The sequence below is a fragment of the Opisthocomus hoazin genome, chromosome 2, assembly GCF_030867145.1.
Source record: "Opisthocomus hoazin isolate bOpiHoa1 chromosome 2, bOpiHoa1.hap1, whole genome shotgun sequence".
Taxonomy (NCBI): Eukaryota; Metazoa; Chordata; class Aves; order Opisthocomiformes; family Opisthocomidae; genus Opisthocomus; species Opisthocomus hoazin.
In genome coordinates this window covers 16491576-16514104 of record NC_134415.1, presented here as the reverse complement: position 1 = coordinate 16514104, position 22529 = coordinate 16491576, and the positions used below count along the sequence as shown (strand labels likewise).

General features: G+C 39.0%; 1 protein-coding gene across 8 annotated transcripts in view; it reads right to left on the bottom strand.

The window, feature by feature from the left end:
- The window catches only part of LTBP1 (latent transforming growth factor beta binding protein 1), a 211786-nt gene that overhangs the window by 50820 nt on the left and 138437 nt on the right, over positions 1–22529 (bottom strand). For 3 of the 8 annotated variants that reach the window (XM_075412728.1, XM_075412731.1, XM_075412734.1), the window contains 10 exons: positions 22177–22410; positions 20172–20194; positions 19077–19179; positions 18406–18504; positions 16191–16316; positions 14963–15088; positions 14125–14247; positions 10705–10824; positions 5538–5660; positions 3365–3487 (listed from right to left, as the gene is read on the bottom strand). In XM_075412728.1, the coding sequence (XP_075268843.1) occupies positions 3365–3487; positions 5538–5660; positions 10705–10824; positions 14125–14247; positions 14963–15088; positions 16191–16316; positions 18406–18504; positions 19077–19179; positions 20172–20194; positions 22177–22410 (1200 nt within the window). The remainder of the gene's footprint in view (positions 1–3364; positions 3488–5537; positions 5661–10704; positions 10825–14124; positions 14248–14962; positions 15089–16190; positions 16317–18405; positions 18505–19076; positions 19180–20171; positions 20195–22176; positions 22411–22529) is intronic. The other 5 variants (XM_075412729.1, XM_075412735.1, XM_075412732.1 and 2 more) reach the window with 4 other exon arrangements.

Genomic DNA, 22529 nt, shown 5'->3' with positions numbered 1-22529 from the left:
AATGATCAGAGGGCTGGAGCACCTCTGCTATGAGGACAGGCTGAAAGAGTCTGGGCTGTTCAGCCTGGAGAAGAGAAGGCTCCGGGGAGACCTTATAGCAGTCTATCAGTACTTAACGGGAGCCTGCAAGAAAGTTGGAGAGGGACTTTTTACAAGGGCATGTAGCGATAGGACAAGGGGTAACAGCTTGCAACTGAAAGAGGGTAGATTTAGATTAAATATAAGGAATAAACTCTTTACTGTGAGTGTGGTGAGGCACTGGCACAGGTCGCCCAGAGAAGCTGTGGATGCCCCCTCCCTGGAAGTGTTCAAGGCCAGGCTGGATGGAGCTCTGAGCAACCTGGTGTAGTGAAAGGTGTCCCTGCCCATGGCAGGGGAGTTGGAACCAGATGATCTGTAAGGTCCCTTCCAACCCAAAGGCCAGGCTGGATGGGGCTTTGAGCAACCTGGTCTAGTGGAAGGTGCCCCTGCCCATGGCAGGGGGGTTGGAACTAGATGATCTGTAAGGTCCCTTCCAACCCAAACCATTCTATGATTCTGTGATAGAGCGGCTGTATGGTTCTTTGTTGCTGGCTGGGGCTAAACCATGACAACAGGACACTGGCACTGTCCCCACCTTCTTCCCGTTGTCTTTCAAAGGGCATAAAGGCAGCCCACTGGAGGAAACAGAGCATAGCTACTGTGGGTACAGGATTAACTAAGTAAGTGCCTACACTCCAGTGTTACTATAGAGTTTTGTTTCACTACAGCTAAAGATCACAAGGTATTTGATGACTGTGCCTCTAAGTTGTAAAAGCAAACAGAAAATGAGAGTCAAATAAAAGCAGCATATCGTAAGCAACTTTCCCCTGCCTCCACAGCACCCTACCTCGTAAGTCACAGAGTCTATTGCTCTGATAATGCAGACGGTTTCCTTTGAAAAACAGTTATCAAAGACTTTTTCCATGGCCTTTGATTATTCTGATTTTAGCTGATTAGCGTTGTAACTTTTTCCTGCATTGCAGAAATGAATAAAAATTGTAATTAATAAAGAGGACATGACCTCATTTCTACACTTATCTCTGAAAAGCCCACACTGTATCAGAGCACAACGATCCTTGGGATTTAATCTATTTGATAAAAATACAAAATAGAGATAGCTTTCTTACATAAATGAATGCTATTGCAGATAAAACTGCACTTAATGCTGACAAGGTTGTGAACTTTTGATAACCACGTTTTATAATCACTTTCAACTCAGAAATAAATTGTGGTTTATTTAAAACAGCAACTAATTTTGACTAGGAGCATGAGAAAAAATTAACAGCTCCCTTGCGCTGAGTTAATGCCAAGTCTCACAACAAGAAGGTGTCTTCTGCCAAATTCAGTCAAAATGCATTATCTTCTGTACAGTATGCAAACCTCTCGGGGAACTACAGGCCAGCCAGTCTCACCTCTGTGCCCGGCAAGATCATGGAGCAGATCCTCCTGGAAACTATGCTAAGGCACACAGAAAATAAGGAGGTGACTGGTGACAGCCAACACGGCTTCACTAAGGACAAATTGTGCCTGACAAATTTGGTGGATGTACCAGTTTTGGCTGGGATAGTTAATTTTCCTCCCAGTAGCTGCTGTGTTTTGGATTTAGTATGAGTAGAATGTTGATAACGCTGATGTTTTTAGCTGTTGCTAAGAGATCAAGGACTTTTTTTTTCAGTTTCCCATATTCGGGCAACAAGCAGGTGTGCAGGAACTGGGAGGGAGCACAGCCAGGCAGCGAGCCCAAGCTGGCCAAAGGAAATATTCCATACCATGGATGTCATGCTCAGTTTATGAATGGGGATTGGCCGGGGGGTAGGAATCTCTTTTCTGGGAGTTCAACTCTCCTTTTCCATGAGTTCGAACTTTTCCATGAGTTCGGTCTTTTTTCCGTGAGTTTGGCGAGTTCTGCAAAATTCACGAGTTTGGCAAAAACCGTGAAATTCACGAGCTCCAGGAAACCTGCAGTTTCTGTGATTGCTGCTTGAGGACGGGCTATGCAATTGATTGTCAGGCAGTGAGAAAAATTGTACTGTGTATCGCTTGTTTTGCATATTAATTACTATTATTATTAGTTCTTTTGTTGTCTTTTTAGACTGTATTTATTTCAACCCACAAGTTTTACCTTTTGTCCATTCTCCTCCATATCCCACCGTGGGGAGAAGGGGAAGGGTGAGTGGCTGTCTGGTGATTAGTTTCTGGCTGCCGGGTTAACCTGTAACAGGGGCCTGGTTAAACCATTACAGCGTGGGTGGATAAGGGGAGAGCAACTGATGTCATCCACCTGGACTTATACAAAGCATTTGACATTGTTCCACACAACATCCTTGTCTCTAAATTGGAGAGATATGGATTTAATGGAAGGACCACTTGGTGGACAAGGAATTGGCTGGATGGTGGCACTCAAAGAGTTGCAGTCATCGGCTCGATGTCCAGGTGGAGACCAGTGACGAGCGGCATTCCTCAGGAGTCAGTATGGGAACTGGTGTCATTTAACATCTTTGTTGGCGACATGGACAGTGGGAAGGAAGCAACTGAGGTACAATCTTTTCTGGAGCTCACTAATAAGTAATCTCCTATGTTCAAGGCAACCATGAGTAAGTAGTGCAGCAGACGTACCGTATCAGGTGGTATAGCCAACAATGGAGAAGAGGGAGTAGCTTTGGAATAATTCATTAGAAAAAAATCTGTTTGCCAACTACTGGACAATTAAATTCTTCTACTTGACAGATAACAGAACGTTTCTGTGTTCTATAACACAGCATTTCTCCCTACATTTACTGTACATCTTTCACCTCTTATTTTTGTATTTACAAGCTCATTATGTGGACTGCCTTCTGAGACAGTGAAAGCTGTGAGCTCCGGCAGATCCCCCTGAAGCTCATCTTATACTATAGATTTCCTCCTGCCAGTGCGCATGTGGGATTGCGGCGGCTGGCTACAGGTTCTCAAAGCCATCTGGAGAAGAAGTTTTAACCTAGCAGGTCCCCATGTGAATAGCGTATGCTGGCAAAAGCTTTTGTCATACAGAACCTTTGCGTCAGAATTTGACCAACAAGGTTTGGAAAGGTTTAACTGTTTTTGGTAACAATGTCAACTGCTCTTCCAGTCTCACTGTTGGAAACATGTGCTGATTTCTGCTATGTGGAAAGATGACAGGGACTATTTCTAAGAATTCATGTGGCTGTGTAGGGGAGACTGTTGAACGGCTGACAGTAAAGTATAGAAAAAGAAGGAGAAGCAACGTATCTTTCTGCCCCGTTCTCAAAAGAGTTCATGCCTATAGCTGAAATACTCAAGATATTATTGGAAAAAATGAATCAGTAGCTGAAGTCCACAAGCTTACCTTCGCACTGATCTCCAGTAGATGATAATGTGTAGCCCTGGCTACAAACACATCTGAAAGATCCTTCTGTGTTCCTGCAGCGTCCATTCGTACAGAGCGATCGGTGCTGGCATTCATCTATATCTGTAGCAGAAGAGACAGCAAAAACATAACACACGTGAAAATACAAATTACTAATCAAATGTTGCAATAACCAATTCTGAACAAATCCGCAAAGCAGAGTGTAAATATCCAGTACTGCTTCTCTTGGTCTTATTTGTTGAAAAATGCAGACAGTCAATATAATGCATAAAAATATATGAAATTGCAGATTGGATGTTTTCTTTGAGACGACTGCACGCAGCGTTCTCTCCTGTAGTGTCAATATATCCCTCAATGCACAGTTATACACAGACACACAAATACGCACACATGCTGCTTGAGAGATGCTTTTGTTTCTTTTATATCTGGCAAAGGTAACAAGCCAGCCGCTCCAGTGAGTCAGCAAAACCCACAAAATACTTTCCAGCAGGATCACCACCTTTTAACGGGGTGTGGTTTTCAGATGCACACTGACGGGCTGTTCCCCTGCTAAGTTGTACCTTACAGCTCCTTTAAATACTTGGCAGTGTTAATCCTCTAAGTATGGGGAAATGTCTCTCCACTTCCACAACCACTGCTAATCCCTCAGTGCTTCAGTTCTCATAAACTGGGGTCAGCCTGGGTTAGCAGATGAACTTGAACATCAATCTTAAATTTTCCTGTGAAAAACTGAAAATATATGAGGGGAGTGGCACTTTGAATTCAGAAAATAGCACATCTTGTTTGAGCTAGGAAGCCTGTTTTCCCTCCCTTATTTGTAAAACACTCATTTATGAACAGTAATTAAATTGATGTGGTATGTTGTTAGACACTTCTAGGATTTAGACAAGGCTGAATGTCTTTCTGAAAATATACTCCAATTCAAAAAGGAGAAAGTTACTCAATAAGGTTTTTCAGGTCTGTGTTATGGCTATGTAGTCTGACCCCTTAGAGTAATGGTCCCCTGCAACCACAGAAATTTGGAATTTAAGGATGACTGAAATCTGTGAGGTTGCATGAAGCATCTGGGCACGTGTACGGGACCTCACTTTAGAAGGGTGCACTTTATGAAGCACAGCCTGCACATGCCAGCTCAGCTTGGCAAGGGCCCTTTTCCATGAAGGGCTCAGAGGAAGCAGTTAAATTTTGTCTACATACTTTCCCCAAGACCAGTCTGCTGTGCGTCCTGGACAGCACATTTAACTCGCTCAAGACACTTAACTTACACTGATGTTTTGTTTTAAACTTCCCGACAAATTTACATGAATGATCATTTAGTTTTACTGTGTTATTTTTAGCACTCAGAAGTCTGAAAGTGTTTGGTGCTCTACACAGACACGGAAGGGTGGGGGGAAGGGAAGAGAAGAAAAACCAACATCTGACTAAACGTTCAGCTTTCCGTGTGCTTATCCACAGCTTGGAGACATTCTCCCAGATTTTTACCTTTGGGGAGGTTTCAAGATGTTCCCTCCCTCTAAGGAGAGGGATATTCATACCTCCTCTGCACACTCTTGGTTCTCTCTCAGGCTACTCCGCTCCGACTTCAGACCTAATTTTGTTCCACTGGAGCAGTGCTGATGGGAATTTTAGATGTGGAAGAAATGTAGAACCTGACACTTTGGAGGTACAGGTACTGTTCATAGAAATACAACACCAAACTCTCTCTACTAAATGTACTACTTGAAATGCAGTGACACCAGTGCAGGTGTCAGCTCAGTGCTAACTGACACTGCTGGGCCCAAAGAGGGTGCAGGCTGGGTTTTTTGATTCCACTCACCCACATGAAAGAAAAAAAAGGTAGAAATGCAATTCAGGCAGCGAAAACCACTGTCGCTAAACCTCCAAAATGACAGTAATGCCAAGGATTTTGCAGAAATTCAAATTTAGCATATAAATATTACTACATGTTCTTGACTGGCTTTATATCAAATGTCAGACTCTACAGTTTGTCCATAGAAGCCATAAAATGGAAATACATATTCTTACATTTTTGGTTACTTAGCCTCAGTATTGTACATTTGTTGTTTCTCCATTAAAAGGAGTATTATTAGATGAAAAATATCATCTAAAAGGTAAGTGTAACCTTATGGATTTTAATCATACTCTTTCCTACCTTCACACTGATCCTCTGATGCAGAGAGTTTGAAACCTTGGCCACAAATACATCTGAAAGACCCCTCCATATTTTCACAATGTCCATTTGTACAGAGACTGCCATACTGACATTCATCTATATCTGTGAATACAAAGAAATCAGAAGTGTGTAATTAACTTGGGTACAACCATCTTTGAGTTGCGCTTGGAAATTTATTCAAATTCTGCCATAAGCATGGCTACAATCTGTTTTCCTGTGTATTTTGACCTTGACAAATCTGCAGCAACTCCGATTTAAAAAATCATTTGAACTTGAGCTGGCCTGTGCTCAAAACACTCGACTACACTCAAGAGCCCACATGACTAAACCAATGCTTTCATCCCAGTACAGCAGGGACTGCAGTTTAGGCTAACAAACCTTTTTCTTGCTTTTCCTTTTTTTAAATAGGTGTTGCACTATGAGCTGTGTCCACATCACCCTTACCTGAGTAAGACTATTTTGCCCACAATTTTCCCGCAGTAACTTAAACCAGTACAGCTTTAGCATAGAGAAGAGGTTAGCAAGTGCTGGCACGTTCATTCTTGCATTACACAGATTTACTCTTAGGATATGTACTTGTGATAAAAGCACTAGCAGCTGCCAATACCTTGCAACCATTATCACTAATCCTTCTGCTATTGCAAGGAGTGGTCCAGAAATGCAGACACAGCTTGTGCTGGCAAGGCTGTGTTAGAAGCTGCTCCCTTTGAAATAATTTTTAAAACATGTGCTCTCGTCAGAATCCCCCAACCTGATGCCTCTGCTTGTTTACCTGGAGCTTACCTGCAGGTGCGAGGGAACAGACAGGTCCTCTCAGAAGCTAGAACAGACCTCAACCATGTTTCCTGCTGTTGCGTTTTTGCCTTTTTTTAAAGCTAGGTCAATTAACATACAGGATTTAAAGGAGTTCTCCAGAGCATAACTAAGGGCTTTATATGAAACACATGTACATGTGAGACCTTCACAGATGACATTTTTGAAATGGAATTACAGAAGGCAGGTTCTAAAGGACTTAGCTGACACTTGAGGAATTTCAAGAGGATTTCTGCACTCCATGCAGGTCCGTTTGTAAGGCTACTCTATATAGACAACACAGAACTCAATTGAATTATGCCTTTATAACAAAAGTTTTAGAAGCAAAATCTCTCTTCCTGATCACAAACCATCCTTTATTTACAGGAGGAATTGAAAGAAATTTTTTTTCTATAAGCTATCCCATAGACACCTACTTTCATAATTCTCTGAAAGAAGGGTATTAACTAGATGGGTCACTCTCTTTGTCCAACATGAAAATTGCTATGTTACTACTTAAGAATCATTGTCAGTAATTCCTTCTGAATGCAATTTGTACAAATCAACAAAGAAAAAAGCAAACATACAAATAAATAGTATCTTTCATTACAAACCCAGCCACAATGAATTCAGTATTCTAAAATAATCAATATTGTCTTTTTCCTAGGAGTGATTTTCTTTTAAAAAAATAAAACCTTAATTTTCAAATTTTATTTTTTTTATTTTGGGGATGTAGTTAACAGCAAGCAGGTGTCCCTGTTTGCATGGAAGAAACTGTATTTTTTAGCTACACTGATGTAGAAAAAGATTATTTATGTGCCCCAAATTATATTAGTCCCAATTATCCTGTCTTTTGCCACCACAAAGCACACAGAATCTGTCAACATAAATGAGTAAAACTACAGATTATTTGAGGCACTTGAGCTATTTAGGCAGTGGTAGCACAGGGAGAGCTGGAAAAAAATTAGAGGTCTTTAAATCATCATCATAGCTCTTATTACCTGTTCTGAATATCTGCAGTAATTATTTTCCTCTCATATTTATCATTCTTGGCTCTTTACAAGCTTCTGTACAATGTGACTTTGACAAAGCCCATCTCTCCCCAGACATAAAGGAAATCACCATTATTGTCCTTATTTCAGATGACCTACAACCCTTGTTTCCTCACATGAGCCTCTAACTGTAAATACGATGTCCTTTTGCAGTGTGGCCAAGAACACGCAGTGGCATCCTCCCAAGAGGCGAGAGCACAGATCCACAGGTGCTCTGCTACGGCAGCTCAGCAGGCGATGCTACTTGCACCCTTCTGCAAGACTAATTTGTCAGATCCCTACTGTTGCAAAATATGCTTGCTCAACAAAACACAACCTTTGCTCTCAATGTATATGATCAGTGCTCAAATGCAAGGATTTGTTAAAACACAGAGAACCTAATTTAGCAGTCAGGCATGCAAATTTCCAACTAACAAATCTCTTACAGACTAATTTTCATCTACTTATCTCCAAGCTACTTGAAAACAAAGCCTGTAATATTATTCCTGATATTTGGATGGGACTCGAAGATCAAGAGACTTTCCCATAAAGCCAGTAGCAAAGCCAGGAACAGAACCTACATCTTCCGAGATGAAGTCCAGAGCTATAACTGTTTCTACTGAAGCTCCCTACAGTAGGGCTTAGAGTTAGATGGATCAGCTCTGCTGACCTCTGCATTAGTTTTGAAATCTCCTGATGGGGTCCCTCATGCTGTACAAGCTGAATATCATTCAACAACAGAGCTGCAAAATCCATCACAGTGTTAACCATGAGGATGAAGCGGCCTAGCAAGTTTTGTCAATCTCATTTTGTTTCACTTATTTGTCAATACACAGAAGCGTGCTCTAGATTCACATACTACTTTATTGTCATTATATATCATGATATATCACTATTTGAATGTGAAAATGTGGAGAGAGAGAGATTGAAAAAAAAAGAGATTGCAAGTAAACTTTTAAAAAAATTATTTCAAATAGTATGACGCAAATGCACTGAGGAACCTGGGACAGTAGCAATTTCAAGACAACAAGGTGGCAGGGTGTGCAGGTGCCATTTTTAATTTCTTCCAATATGCATCTCACATTGGATATTCCTACCTAAACTGCAGTTGAATCTATTCTACGTAAGTGAAGTGAATCAACTGACTTGCCTTTATCAAACAAAAGTAGTTATGTTCTAGGCTTTAAATTCTGGAAGATGACAGTATCAATAGCAGCAAAGAACTGTAGAATTGTTACACTAGATTTCTAGGGCATCAAGTACAGGCAGAGGAAGGAGCTGAGGTAAAAAAATAATTACTGAAAACAGCACTGGGGAAAACTAGCAAAGCTGCAACTGACCTAAACTAACAGCAGAAACAAATTAATTCATGGAACAATGGACTTCAAGACCCTTCATAAATGACTTGGGAAATATTTTCCTTTCTAGTGTATTTCAATTGTACCATATTGCAAAGCTACAGATTTAAGACAAACTCTGTATTACATTTTCTAAAATGTGTATGGCTCATTTCCAACATGATGTAAGTCCAGGATAAACAGAAAATGAAGACTGATACATATCACCACTAATGTTCTGAGCGAGAGCCTGGGCTTAGAACATTTCATAAAACAAAGGAAAAAGGGAAACTACATGCAGTAATACAAGGAAAAAGAATATCAGCAACTTGGAATCAAGACATCCCTTACATGACTTAGTTTTGTTTGTAAATCTGATCAGAGCAGTGACTTCTTTTTTCTCTTTCTATTCCTACTAACCTGGTTAGCAAGAATGAAACAAGTGAAACATGCCATGGCATTTTCAACCAGGCTATTTCCATAAATAGGTATAGAAATCAAGCTTGATATCGTGAAAGAATGTAAAATTAGATCAAATACACATGTTCCAAAGAAGGAATTAAATAAGAGGAAAGCTTTCTTAACAGAGTACATGTGCCACGTTCTGTGCAAGGTAGCAGGAATCCAGGCAGGTGGGAAGGAGCAAAACAAAGACGAACATGAACGTGTGCCAAATGAACCACACCAGTTTGGTGTAAACATTCCATAGCTTGTTCTAACACTGTTAAAATCCATGAAATTACCTGAGAAATATATTCCTCCAGAATAAGTCAAAGAACAAAAAATGCGGCTATGATATGCTGATAAATTCTAACAGGCAGATGTTCAGATCGAAATAATTTTCTACAGTATGCCTTCATTAGAAAACAGGGGCATTGAAAAAGGTATTATCTGTACAGCAAAACCAGTGGTGAGGCTCTGACAGCCACACCATATATTTTTCAGGTGTTTCACTGCAACCTGGCTGTAGTCTTGCTCCACATCAAAAGCCCATTTGCAGCTGGAGCACCATAGATGCCCACCTTTCAGTGCTATTTCAACCAAAACAATGCTCTTAGACTGATTCTTGAACTGAACCAAATCACAGCAATTGGAAGCGATTAGGAAATAAGTTATGTAAGTACACTGCCAATCTGACCTACAATAATAAAGCAAAAACCTCCTATGTAGGTTATTATACAACCATATTTAGGTAACATGGTTACTCCAACCATCAGAAATTGCAGGGCATGTGTTGCACGCAGTGCGGACAGAATGATTCACAACAGACAGCAGATCCTTCACAACTGATGTCAAATTTAAGTTTCTGGTAATGCCCCAGAAAGTGGCACTCAAAACTACAAAGATTATTTCGTTTTGCACAATGGATTCCCCTGCTCTTTCTTACCTATACCTCAAATAGCCAAAACTGATTTGGGGAAAAAAATAAATCTTGCATTTAAAAACAAATGGACAAAACTAGAACGCAAGAAATCTGTCCTAAAAACCTAAAGTGAGACAAGCTGTTCTAAGATGTGCTGAATGTTTTGCTGGAAATACAGATAATTAAGAAGTTTTATTAATATGCTTTGTGAGCAAGCTGCCATATCCTATTGGGAAGCCTGCCAGTCACACTGATGTGCTCGCACTCTCATGTTTTTTTCCATTTGTTAATACCTCCAAACAAAGGCCTACTAGCATTTCACTGATAATACATCCCTTTCAGTTCCATATTTTCTATTTCAAGAATTTTGTTTTTCAATTATGATTGTATTGCTTGCAGTCTAGATTCAATGCTCATTTATCTACAGCAAAACATGATTTCCTTATATGTACTGTGTCTGAGAACATAAAGTAGTTTTAAAAATCTCGTATTTTCGATTATTATTGAATGAAATGGGGACCTAGGGCACAGTGCTGTCATCAGGTTGTAACATTGATGGCACAGGTAATACAGCATCTCAGAACAAGAAGTGTAACTGGAGGTACAATGAGTACCGAACATACCATGGCACTGTCCATTCCAGCCTCTGAATCCCACTCTGCAAGGAATGCACTGGTAAGAGCCAGGAGCGTTCACGCACTGTGCATCTGGACAAGTAGCTGGAGTCAGGCATTCATCAATGTCTTCAAAAGAGAAGATAAAAGGAAATACTGGTCAAAGTCATAACAAAACACTGAACAATAAACTAATCTGATTATTCTGACTGTGCTCATGTTATACATTAGAAGAGTTGCGTACTTTATCTGTTAGAGACCTAGGAAGTTAGCACAGATTCGTACCAGCGAGGAGGCATCTCTGAGAACTAAATTAGATCATAGTACATGCAACTGAATCCATATTTTCTGTTATACTGCGAATCTTCAGTAGGTCCTCCATAACATCAGCAGATCAGATTTCTCCCTTAGATAGGTAAGAATAACTTTGTTTATGTCACCCCTTTACCATATTGAAGTGCCCCGAGGTTTTTCCTATGGTCAGTCTCAGGTGACTTTGGAAGTGCATTGCAACACCAATAAAATTGTAACTCTGGCTTCTCAAAGCAAAGAGGGATTTGGTATTCCTCAGGGTCCTAGAGTTATGCAGCATGGAAGTATTATGTGGACTATAAATTTAATTGTGTGAGTGGTAACCAAACATGCTTACAGGGAGTAGGGAGTTGATTATGCCTGAAAGAAGGCACAAGCAACACACACATCATGAGGCTGGCAATGTCTAGAGTGATAGAGGGACTTGTTGGATCAGCAGAGGTCCTAGTTTACCCATGACAAAACAAGAGACAGGTCCAGAAACGCTCATGCATCTCCTGTCCAGGCTTTGTGCATCTACCAAGAACTTCTTATTCTGCACCAAAGAAACCCACAATACATGCAATATATGCAGATCGTATACAAAAATGACATTCAAATACAAGTTGCAGTGAAGTGACCAATGCTCAGAAGATGCTGGAATTAAAACAGTGTGGGCAGTTTCATTCTAGTCTGCTTCCACACTTTATAATACGGTCTTTAATTACACAATAATTCTAATCTTTCCTACCAAATACTTGCTTCATGCCGTGCACGGGACTAATGAAATCGTTGAAGTCGCCTCTAAACCCAGCTTTCTAACCTCCTGTCCCTTCCCTGACACAAGCCTAGTTGGTTGTTTCTTCTGCAATTAAGGACTACTACTCCAGCACACATAGTAGGGAGGCAATTTATCCTAGTTTTGGGGACAAGCTCACAGAAGGAAAGTAGCCTCCAACACCTGTAACTTAACTGGACAATGCTCCAGCCTTCAGAGAACTGAACATCCCCGCTTCAAACAACTCACTGCCTGTGGGCAAATCACAAGTTTTCCTAGAATCAGGATAATCCAGACCTGCAAAAACTTGTAAAACTGCTTTAAGATTTTTTTATTTAATTAACAAAAAATCCACTTCTGCTGAAAGCGGTTCTCAGAACTGCCTGGACTGTATCTACCCTCAAAACACACAACATGAATGATGTATTTGGTACAGAAATTTTCAGTCAAAACAAAGTCTACGTGCTGCAAAGCTTAAAGAAATCACAAGTAGATTTTAGAGCAATACTTAATCATACGCAATGATGTTCAGCTACGCCTATAACACTGTTCTACATAAGCAATAAACTCTACAACAACATATATGCACTCTATGTTTCCCAGGCTAGGCCCATGACAGAGCTTGCATGAGTATAGCTTGAAGGCAGAATAAAGATGGGGCAAGGAAGCGTAAGCAAACTGTGTGTGGTGTGTGCAGCTTGGAGGATTCTTGCCTTTGCTTTTGAAGTGTGGAGGAGGTGGAAAGGAGTCATTCATGGAATCTAGAATCTGTCAGTAGGGTGACTATAACATGTAGGTGTAACGACATGGTGAAACAATTCCTCGAATGTGTCATATCCTTGGTTTGATGGATTTAGTGTAGGAGGGCTTTTCCCTTAAGCAACCTTAAATAACTTTCAACAGAGAATTTGGTTTCAGAAATTACATATTGTTAAGTGATAGAGGACTACCACCACAATACTTAAAATACAAGCTAATAAGAAATTTGATGCACTGTGACACTGATTTCTAGCCTATCTTAATCACAGATTCCCTACTGACAGAGAAGATTTGGAAAAAGTAGCTGTAAGAGTGGAATGTGTGAAACAAATAAATACAAAAAAAAAAAGTCTGAATGGAAAGAGGAATCTTTTAGCAATGCTCAGAGCAGCAAATATATCCGCAGCAGCTTTAAGTTGCTTACTTGCTAGGCAACCTAACATGTTAGCAATTTTATTCTGTCATAAGTAACTTAGACTAAAGCATGAACAAGACTATGTTTAAAATGAAATGGCTGTTTATGGTTTTTAATTCACAATTCAAGCTGAAAATGGGAAAAGAAAAAAGAACAGCAAAAAGGCAAAAATATCACACTGAAAAATAATGTGAATTTTTTTATGTCAGATATCCTAGAATCTCCTGCAATATGAAATAACTATTAGATATGTATTTCCAAATTAAAAAAAAAAAGTTTATTTATCATTTGCTACCTGCTACAATATAGGAAAAACTCTCTCGATATATTTTTTTAAACAGAAACTTGGTACAGTATGCAGGGAAGGACTAAGAATGAAGTTAAGAGATTCCACGGCAAGAGCTGTTAAAATAGCTGTCCTGAGATGGTTCTGTTTGTAGTAGGGGAACTCCTTTGTAGTGTCTTAAATCTAAATAATGGAATTGAATTGTGGTTCCAGACATCAAATAACTAAAAAGATTGGAGAGTACTCAGAAAGGTTGCTTGTTTAAGACTGCACCATCTGAGAATTCTCCCTTTGCAGCTCAAGCCACAGGGCTAAGCCTCCCCTGAACAGCAGGCAATGTTAACCATCCCAAACAGCAGCAACATTTGGCGTTGTTTTTGTGATACGAGTAAATGGTAACTTCACTTCATCATCCACGACATACTGAAGATAAAATAAGCGATGTCCTTTTGAACATTCTGCCATTTTCAACTGGTGTACAGGGGGAAGTTAAATGATCTGAAGGCAAAGTAAATGAAGAAAGTAGCTGTGAGAGAAATCCAGCAGTAAGGTTAAGCTAGAGAAATTACTCATAGAAATAAGCACAGCGTGGGATGGGGAAACACAAACAGATATAAAACCACTGTGCCAAGAAATTCCATCTGAAATCAAATAGGAAATGGGGATTGAAAGGAATTAAAAGAAATACACCAGGTAAAAAAATATTAAGTTAAAAATGAAAAGATCTGTGTTATTTTAATAGTTCCATCTTATGACCGAATTTCACCAAAAATACAGAAATGTAAAATTTTCTGTTGAGATCAGAAACGTCAGTCAATGCAAGCAAATGGCTCTTCCTATTGCAGTTGTTTGGCCTGGCAACTGTTACTGTATTACTACTGGTGAAGAGTCCAAACCTACCTTCACATTCACCTCTCCTGTTCATTTGGTATCCACTATCGCAATATTCACATCTGTATGAGCCAACGGTATTTACACAAAAGCCTTCCCCACAAGTATGAGGTCTTGAACATTCATCAAAATCTGCATATAAAAAAGAGAAGTTAAGACAAACTTTGCTTCACATAGAATTACTGAATGCTTGCATCTCCCCTAAACTCTGCTTTAACTAAACACAAGTAAGTAAGTTTGGATTTTCAAGCTGTTTGCAATCCACAGACCTACAGCTGTTCTTACTGAGCAGTTCCATCTTTACCTCACTGCTTGTAATCAGCGAGAATGAGCTCTAGAAACAACCAGGCTGCAGGAAGGCGGCCAGTGAGGAGCTCTGTGGTTGCAAACACAAAGCATGTATACATTGCATGTATACTGTGCCCAAGGCAGTGCTACCCTGAGGAAGATCGCAGCCAGTTCAGGCTGTTTGGATTGCTCTGCAAAATCCATGGCTGTTTGCAACTACACTTAAAAGTACAGTGTGTTACAAATGCTAGTGACTGAGTTTTGAGTATTTGCATTTTCCAACACAGAAGGTGTTTTTACTAAATGGTAGTTTCCCTAAAGAAGCATGATACTGAGTAAATTCTTGTTTTTAAACAATCATTTTGAAAAGTGGTAGGAGCCACTCAAATATTTTCCTCGCCACAATACCTTGTAAGAGACAGTTAAAAACACTTACAGACATCAGTCCAGCAACAATGACACCAAGAAAAAAGCTGAAGAGGGCACTTTAGGGGGTTTTAGATAAGCTTCTTGATTCATTTTTATATTTTTATTTTCTATAAAGGAGACCAGTAATTACCAACGCAGTCAGTTCCATCTTCACTGGCCATGAATCCAGCTTGGCAAATACATAGGAAACTTCCTTCTGTATTTTCACAGCGTCCAAGGGAACAGAGATGGGGTGCCTGATTACACTCATTAATATCTATAAAAGAAATAAAACTGTATTACTATAGAATAACATATTTAGTTGTGATTATTTTTGTGCATTCTGGGCCACACTTTTGAAAAGACTGATCTTGTAACCATTGTAACTATCTGAAAAAGTACATGTTTTCCTTTCCTTCAGAGCTGGAAAAAAGATGCATTAAATAGTTTTGGCTGGAAAAAAATGCTCTTATTGGCTGAGACTATAAGAATATTGCATTGGCCTGAAGAATGTGACATGGTTACTGTTCAAATCACTACATCGAGCGCAAGCTGAGCACAAGATGCAAGCATGGAACATTAACACAATTTGGATGAAACAAAGATTTTAAAGTGCCATTTGGCTATGTATACATGTAAATTATTTTTTAATACTGTAGTTGCACCTGAAAGCATGCATATCAGTGTGAAGTTACTGAACTTTTGGTAGCATGAAAAGTTGATAGTATATAATCTGGCAACATGATGTAATAAACTCAGTCTGATCCAAGTTACAGAGGAACCAGCATACTCTGAATGAAGGAAAGATACTGATACAGCTGCTTCCAAATCTAAAACGGCTCATGTAGAGCCAGTCTGGGCTCTGCCTCATGCTCATCAGAGCCTTCCAGAACTTACTAGCTTTACAGGGGATGAAGACCTCATTCTGCTGATCTCCTAATGTGCTTCTGGGATGTATACGATGTATTTTGTCTTCTCAGCAGAAGGCTGAAAGCAAAGACCTAACAAAATGACTGGATTTAGTCCAGCTGCAGAGCTGGTAGCTGGGCAAATAATTCTGAGAAACAAGCACCAGTTCGGTCAGTCTTTCTCCAAACAGAAGTGTATTTCTTCCTAGCAGTCTGACGATTTTAGATACCTGATATAAAGCTAAGAAGAGATGGCCTGTCTAATCACTTTTTCTGTCATCTCACAATGGGAAAGGCTTTCATTCAATTCAATTCAGTTCATGTTCAGTTCTGAGCAGCTGAAAGGCTTTATCGGAGACTAGCTGGCAAATTTTATTTGACATACAAAACCGCTTATTTCCCCTGACCAGACTCGACATTTCAAGCATTTCATAGCATGGTTATTTCAGATTTTTGAGTGTCCATTCATACCAGAGCACTTTGTCTGCTGATCGTTAAGTTTGTACCCCTCGTAGCAGATGCAAGTGTATCCCACAGGCAAATTAACACAGTGTCCTGCTCCACAGATATCTGGATTAACTGTACATTCGTTGATTTCTAAGCAAACGAAAAAGAAGTTTAATGTTAAACTCTCCCATATAGTTCAGTAAGTGCACAATATTCTGTAACCTAAGTAGAAAGCTCAGGCCTGAAAACAACTGTAAATCAAGTTTGTAAGTCCTGACTTTTCTGCAGTGGATACCTTATCTGGAAGAATCTAGAAACCATCTAGCCTTCTTTTAGTGACACCGTCTCATGTTGCAGCCAATACCTATAAATGGGTCCATAAAAAATAAAGTAAAATGAAGATAATGTAAAATACAAATTTGTAAGTTTTAATCATTGCAGTGAAGGTTAAAAAAATAACCGTAGTGGGTTTCTGATTATTTTTACAGAATACTCATCTGTTAATGGCTTGGATGTACTTTGTAAGATAAGGAGATTCAGATACGGGCAGCATTGGATGCTAAACCCTCACAGAAGCTTTAGAAATTCTCAAAGTTTGTACGTCACTGCAAAAAATACTGACAGTGTTTAGCTGCAATTTAAACTAAGGTTATACAGGAGCATGAAATCATAACTCCTGAAAAAGAAGTTATCATCTGTAAAGAAGAATAATTTATCCAGAATATTCAGAAATAGATTACATTTAAATTTATCTAAATCTTAAAGTACAGAATTAAGATATTCAAAACCACCTCAACTCTAACTGCATTCAGTGTTTTAAATCCAATTTAAGATTTTGTCCTACAAATCTTACTTCACTTATACTTTACTATCTCTTGAATACCTGAACAACACTTGGAACTGTATCTGAACAAGAGACTGATTTACTTATTTATAGCACACAGCAATTTCTAGTTCCAATTCTTTTCCTGAGGAAACAAAAAAACAGCAGAACATGGAAAACTACCATTTTTTTCTAACTGATGTGAGTTCCCAAAAGGGTAACTTCCTCTCCCTGTAAGGAAGCAGGCAGAAGGGGCTGGCAGAAGGGGCACAGTCACCGCAGAGCTGACTTCCAAGTTCTGGTTCGACAATCACCATTACAAGAACTTTCATATGGGATTGATGAACTGTAATTATAGGTAATTGAAGGAAGCAGCTGAATGCTTACAGAAATACAGGATATTTTCTCTGCATTTACAGTAGATTCAGGAGGATTTAACTGCAGGCAGAACCATACTTCAAACAACTGGGTGATTCAGACCCTGTGCATGTTGCGTGCACCTCAAAAATCCATTCCTGCATGAAGGAAAGCCATCTTGAAACAGTTAAGCTTTTATTGAACCATGTGCCATTTCTTTGTCTGAATGCAAATAGGGAAATCTCTTGGTAGGCCAAGCTATGTCTACCCTATACAACACTGCATCTTAAAGTATTTACCTAGATATTGCAATTACTTCAAAGCCTGTGTTAATTCTGAGAGACTAGCCAATGTGACCTTGCAATGCTCTCGTGTACACACAGGGTACATTCACCTTTTTGTTCTCATATTTACAGCAAATGAAACTGTCATGCCTTTTGGATACAGCCATCACTTAGACAAGTTTCAGCTATGACAGGAACATTATTTGCATTTCTGTCATTTTCACTTTTTGACATATGGATGTGGAAAAGGCAATTTTACTACATCAAAAAAAGGAAGAATGACAAATGTCAAAAGAACATTTCAAAATATATCTTACAGTAACTCCTCATCTGCCTTTTGTAGACCATGCTGATCTACATCCCACCACGTCTACATCCCTCAAAGAACATGATCATATATACTTCAAGAACACGATCATGTATACTTCAAGAACACTTTTGCAGACTGTCTAAAGACCTGACTTGTAGCCAAGAAGCCTTCAGTTCTGGACTTTGGTTGCAGATCTGAAGTAATCTGAAGTGGAATTATTAATTTTTCCTTCTATCATTTATTTGTAAGCACAAAAACGACAGGTACATCCTTGAAGGGTCCAGTCCTAGCTCTGTTGACTGTACCCTCGTTGCTGTGCTGTTCAGTGCTTTCTATCTGTCCCCAGGGTATCCCTTTCTGTTCTACAGCTATTATAATCCAGAAGTAGCATGGAACAAAGTTACAGTATCAGGAACTCACAGTCATTTCTTAATTTATTTTAGTTCTAAAAAGGATGTACAATACCTGTAACTTGAGTAGGTGCAATTACTTGACTTGCACTTGAAGTAGAGACTTCAGGAGCAACTTCAACAGGCAGAGGAGGAGATGTTTTCTCAATCACTACTGTGTGACATGGAATGGAAATCAATCACATCCAAAAAAAAACCCTTAAAGCACTCACACATGACACTGAATGAGCCAGACACTATGGAGCTTTTCATTAGTTTATTATGCTTAGATCTGGAGTAGAAAAAATAGTATAATTGGATTTTCCATCATTCTACCTTTTGTGTAAAAAACTGAGGTGCTAAAGAAAGCAAGCAAAATAGTAAAACTTTTGCAGCAGAAGTTATGCATAAATCTACAAGGAGGCACCTAAGTAAAATTTCTTCCTGGAAGGGCTACAAATCCTCAACTCTGCTGACATTAAAATTCTCATGTACTTAATCCAGGATATCACTTTTGCCTAAAATACGTCTTTGACTCCTAACAAGTCACTCAGCCAGTGCCAACCTCTCCATTCCTCCCACTTCAGCTTCCATGATTTTATATTTTTACCTATCTTCTGCTCATGGAAATATTGTTTGTGAAGCTGCAATCAATTTTTTGTGAACCTCTGTTACAATTTCTACCTTCCCATACTTGAAGTATTGTAAGCACTCTCTCATACTAAATGACAAGTCAAAACAAGTTACCTGGAAATTGGGGATGCAGGTTAATCGTTGAAATTCCAGGAGAAAGCTGAGGCTGCCCAGGCTCTAGATAAGGCTGCTTTTCTTGATCAAAGGAAGCTAATTCCTAAAAGAATGGTTAAAACATTCTGAAAACATTCTCCTAATTCAGCTATCATAACAACCCACAAACTCCTGGCCTGAGAAACTGCTAACGTTCTCACAAATGGCTTTTGATAGTAGTTCATTAATTACCACCAATTTAAGCCTGAAATAACTATGTTTACACAATGACATACAATTTAACATTCATTTTACTTGAAGCAGCCATTTCACGAAGCTTCTAATTGTATCTTTGCTTTTGTTCCACCATAGTTCTCCCATCCTCTGGTCTTTAATTGCTTACGAATAGTATTTAATTGTATATTTTTATGTGATGTTGAACTGCAATCTTATGTCTCTAAGTCTTTGACCACTGTGAAAGGTTCTCTCTTAGCTATTGCACTGATCAACTTGTTTTCACAGAAGTGCTAGATGCTTGTAAGTCTTTAGGAAAATGAAATGAAGTACAGCTGCAGTTATTCCTAGCGAATCACATTATCTTCAGCATAGAGAACCTGGAACCTCCAGCATGGGAAACTTAACACAGGTACGCACCTGCTCTTGTCCACTGAGTACACAGCAACCCTGAAAACCCTAGGAAACTAACTTTGGCACGAATACAAGTCTTTTAAACAGGTGTCACAAGTGCTTCTCAAAGCTTCATACTATTTCTCTCCAACTCATTCTCTTCAGCTGTCAGTGTCTGTGGCTCTCCTTCATATTGTCTGCATTTTTCAATATCCTCTTTAAAATACAGGCTCCAGAATGGCACAGAACTATACAGTACTAGACTCTCCACCAATGCCCTAAGGAGAGATTAAAGAAATCTCTTTCCTGCATCTCACGACCTGCCTGTTGCTGTATGTAATAATAACAAGAGCTCTTTTGCAACAGGGTTTGCACTGTAAGTCCACAGTGAGTGGTTTGTTCCCCCTAAATCCTTTTCAGAGTTATTGTATCACATCTTGCACACACGGTCTGCATTCTAATGCCTAGATAAATCACATCATGTTTTACCTGATCAGGGGCTGCAGTTGCCACTAAAACCAGAAAGAAAAAAAGAAAATTAATCAGTCTTCACATAGCATTTACTTACATATTCTACTTCAAACTACTAACAATTTTGAAAGTGGTTGTTGCCATCACAGAAACATTTCAGGCTCTAACCTCATTCCAAAATGGTGCAAACCTGAAGTAATGCTCTTGAAGCAAGCGTAAAAACTAACCTGAAACTAGAATAAGATTCTACACACTGACCAATACTTAGAATTATTTACTCAGCATTCAGCTGCTTTATAAGTTTCTCAATTGTTTCCTTAGAAACAATTCAAGAAACTCGCAGGTTATGAACTCACTGATTAAACTTTTTAAATTCCTTCCAGGGAGTATCAACATCTGTAATTATTTTAAAATTAAATTAATATAATAATGGTATATAACTAACTATTAACAAATTTTCAAGTTATTGTTAAAAAAAAAAAAGAATCTTGAAATTTGCCTTTTCTTTTAGCAAGCAAAATTGGTTTGGCTTTTTGTTTTCTCCACAAAAGGGACTTTTTTGAGGAAGGAGAGGTAGAAATTTAAGGTCAGTTTTTATTTTCCATTGCAGTTTGCCTTTTTTGAATTTGTCTTTTATTGATGAAAATCTATATGCTTCTGTAAAAACTGTAAGAGTATTTTTGCTCTCACAATCAATATTTTCCACAGGATAGATTAAAAAAAAAAAAAAAAATCACTTCTTGCTCTAGTTTCTTCAGTATTAGTGGGGAGGCTGACTATAAGAACTAGGAGAACTCCTAATAAAATCTCAAAAATTCCAAATGCAAACATATAAAAAAAAAAGGAATATAAAATTCAAACATGTGTATGTGTCAGTACTGACTTAGAATAAGCATATTTTTAAAAGTTTTTTATTGAAAAAAACAGTACTCCTTTCTTCTCCAGATTCTCTGTTTTAAGATCTACTAGAAAGTGACTATCTTTCTAATTACTGAAGTAATATTTCAGCAAATGATACACCACTTTTTTCCACTTTGTAACACAGAAAAGCCCAGAGTTTTATGTGAGATATTACATTCCAGCACTGTCTGTAAGTATATTTGAATGGCTTATTTTTCTCTCCAGATTCAGTTAGCTCCATTTTCTTTTTGAAAGGAAAACTAGGGCAGTGATTTTAACTGGAAAGTAATCCATGTCACACAGAATTTTGCAAAGTCATCTGACTGAAACTCTTTCTAATAATGGCCTAACATACAGATACATAACTCGTACTTGGAAATAATCTATTAAGTACTCAGTATCATGAGAGGTTTCTTCAGCAATGTATTTCTTCTTGTCTACAGTTAGGTCATGCCAAGTTTGCTGGCAATGTATTTATAATAACGCTGCTTTCTGCATTTCTTCGCTTCTGCATTTATTTTAAACTCAGGAAAGTTCAGCTGCTACAAGTTCTCAGAGGAGCTTGAAGAAAACAAAGTCTGAGAAAAATATCTTAGAGGAGTCAACTAATCATTAAACAGCCCAGCAGAGAGGGGCTGATCCAACACGGTCACGCCAAGGGAGTGCACAGCTGCAGGGGTGAGAGCAAACCACATGCAGAGGACGCATGCCCACATCAGGTGATGCCAATCTCCAGGAGTGTACAGAAGGAAGATGATGAAAACCCCGCAGCTTCTACCAACCCAAATACTAGCAAATCAAAGCCTGAGTGGAGTCCTTTGTTACATATTAGAGATTATAAATATCTTTACAAAGATCTTAAATATTTACTACTTCTTATCATAAAAAATAATGAGATTAAAGCAGTCTCTCCCTCCCTCCCCCCGCATGGCGTTCTCAGCATCTGGTAGGAGCCACATATAAAATCTCAGCAGTGACTCATGTAACACAATACACTCCACAACATGGAATGCTCTGCTGTGGGAAGTGATGCCTCTTTGTCCTGCACTGTACAAAGCTACTCCGCAAAGCATTAAAGACACATGCACAGAAACATAGGAAGACTAAATTTTCCCACTCTCACCTTCTTGCACAGCCACCTCAGTCTCACTTTTCTGTGAGAAGGTCAGTGCCTCCACTGGCTCTTCCTTTGCTGGGAGAGGTGGAGGAGAAGTACCTTTAGCAACAGGTTGAGTAATCGGGGTCTTGCCAATGACAGGTGGCTGTACTCTAACTGCAGGGTGATGATATAGCTTGTTTCTGTGAGGGCCAGAAACCGTATAACCCATTCCACCAGGGCAGATTTCCTTAAAAGCAGCTAGATTTGGGATGGGAAAATATTCCTTTTAGGAGTCTAAAAGTGCAATATGTTGACATAGTGGAAAATATAATGACTACCACTAATAAATTTAATCTCGTATATACATTCTTACAGAA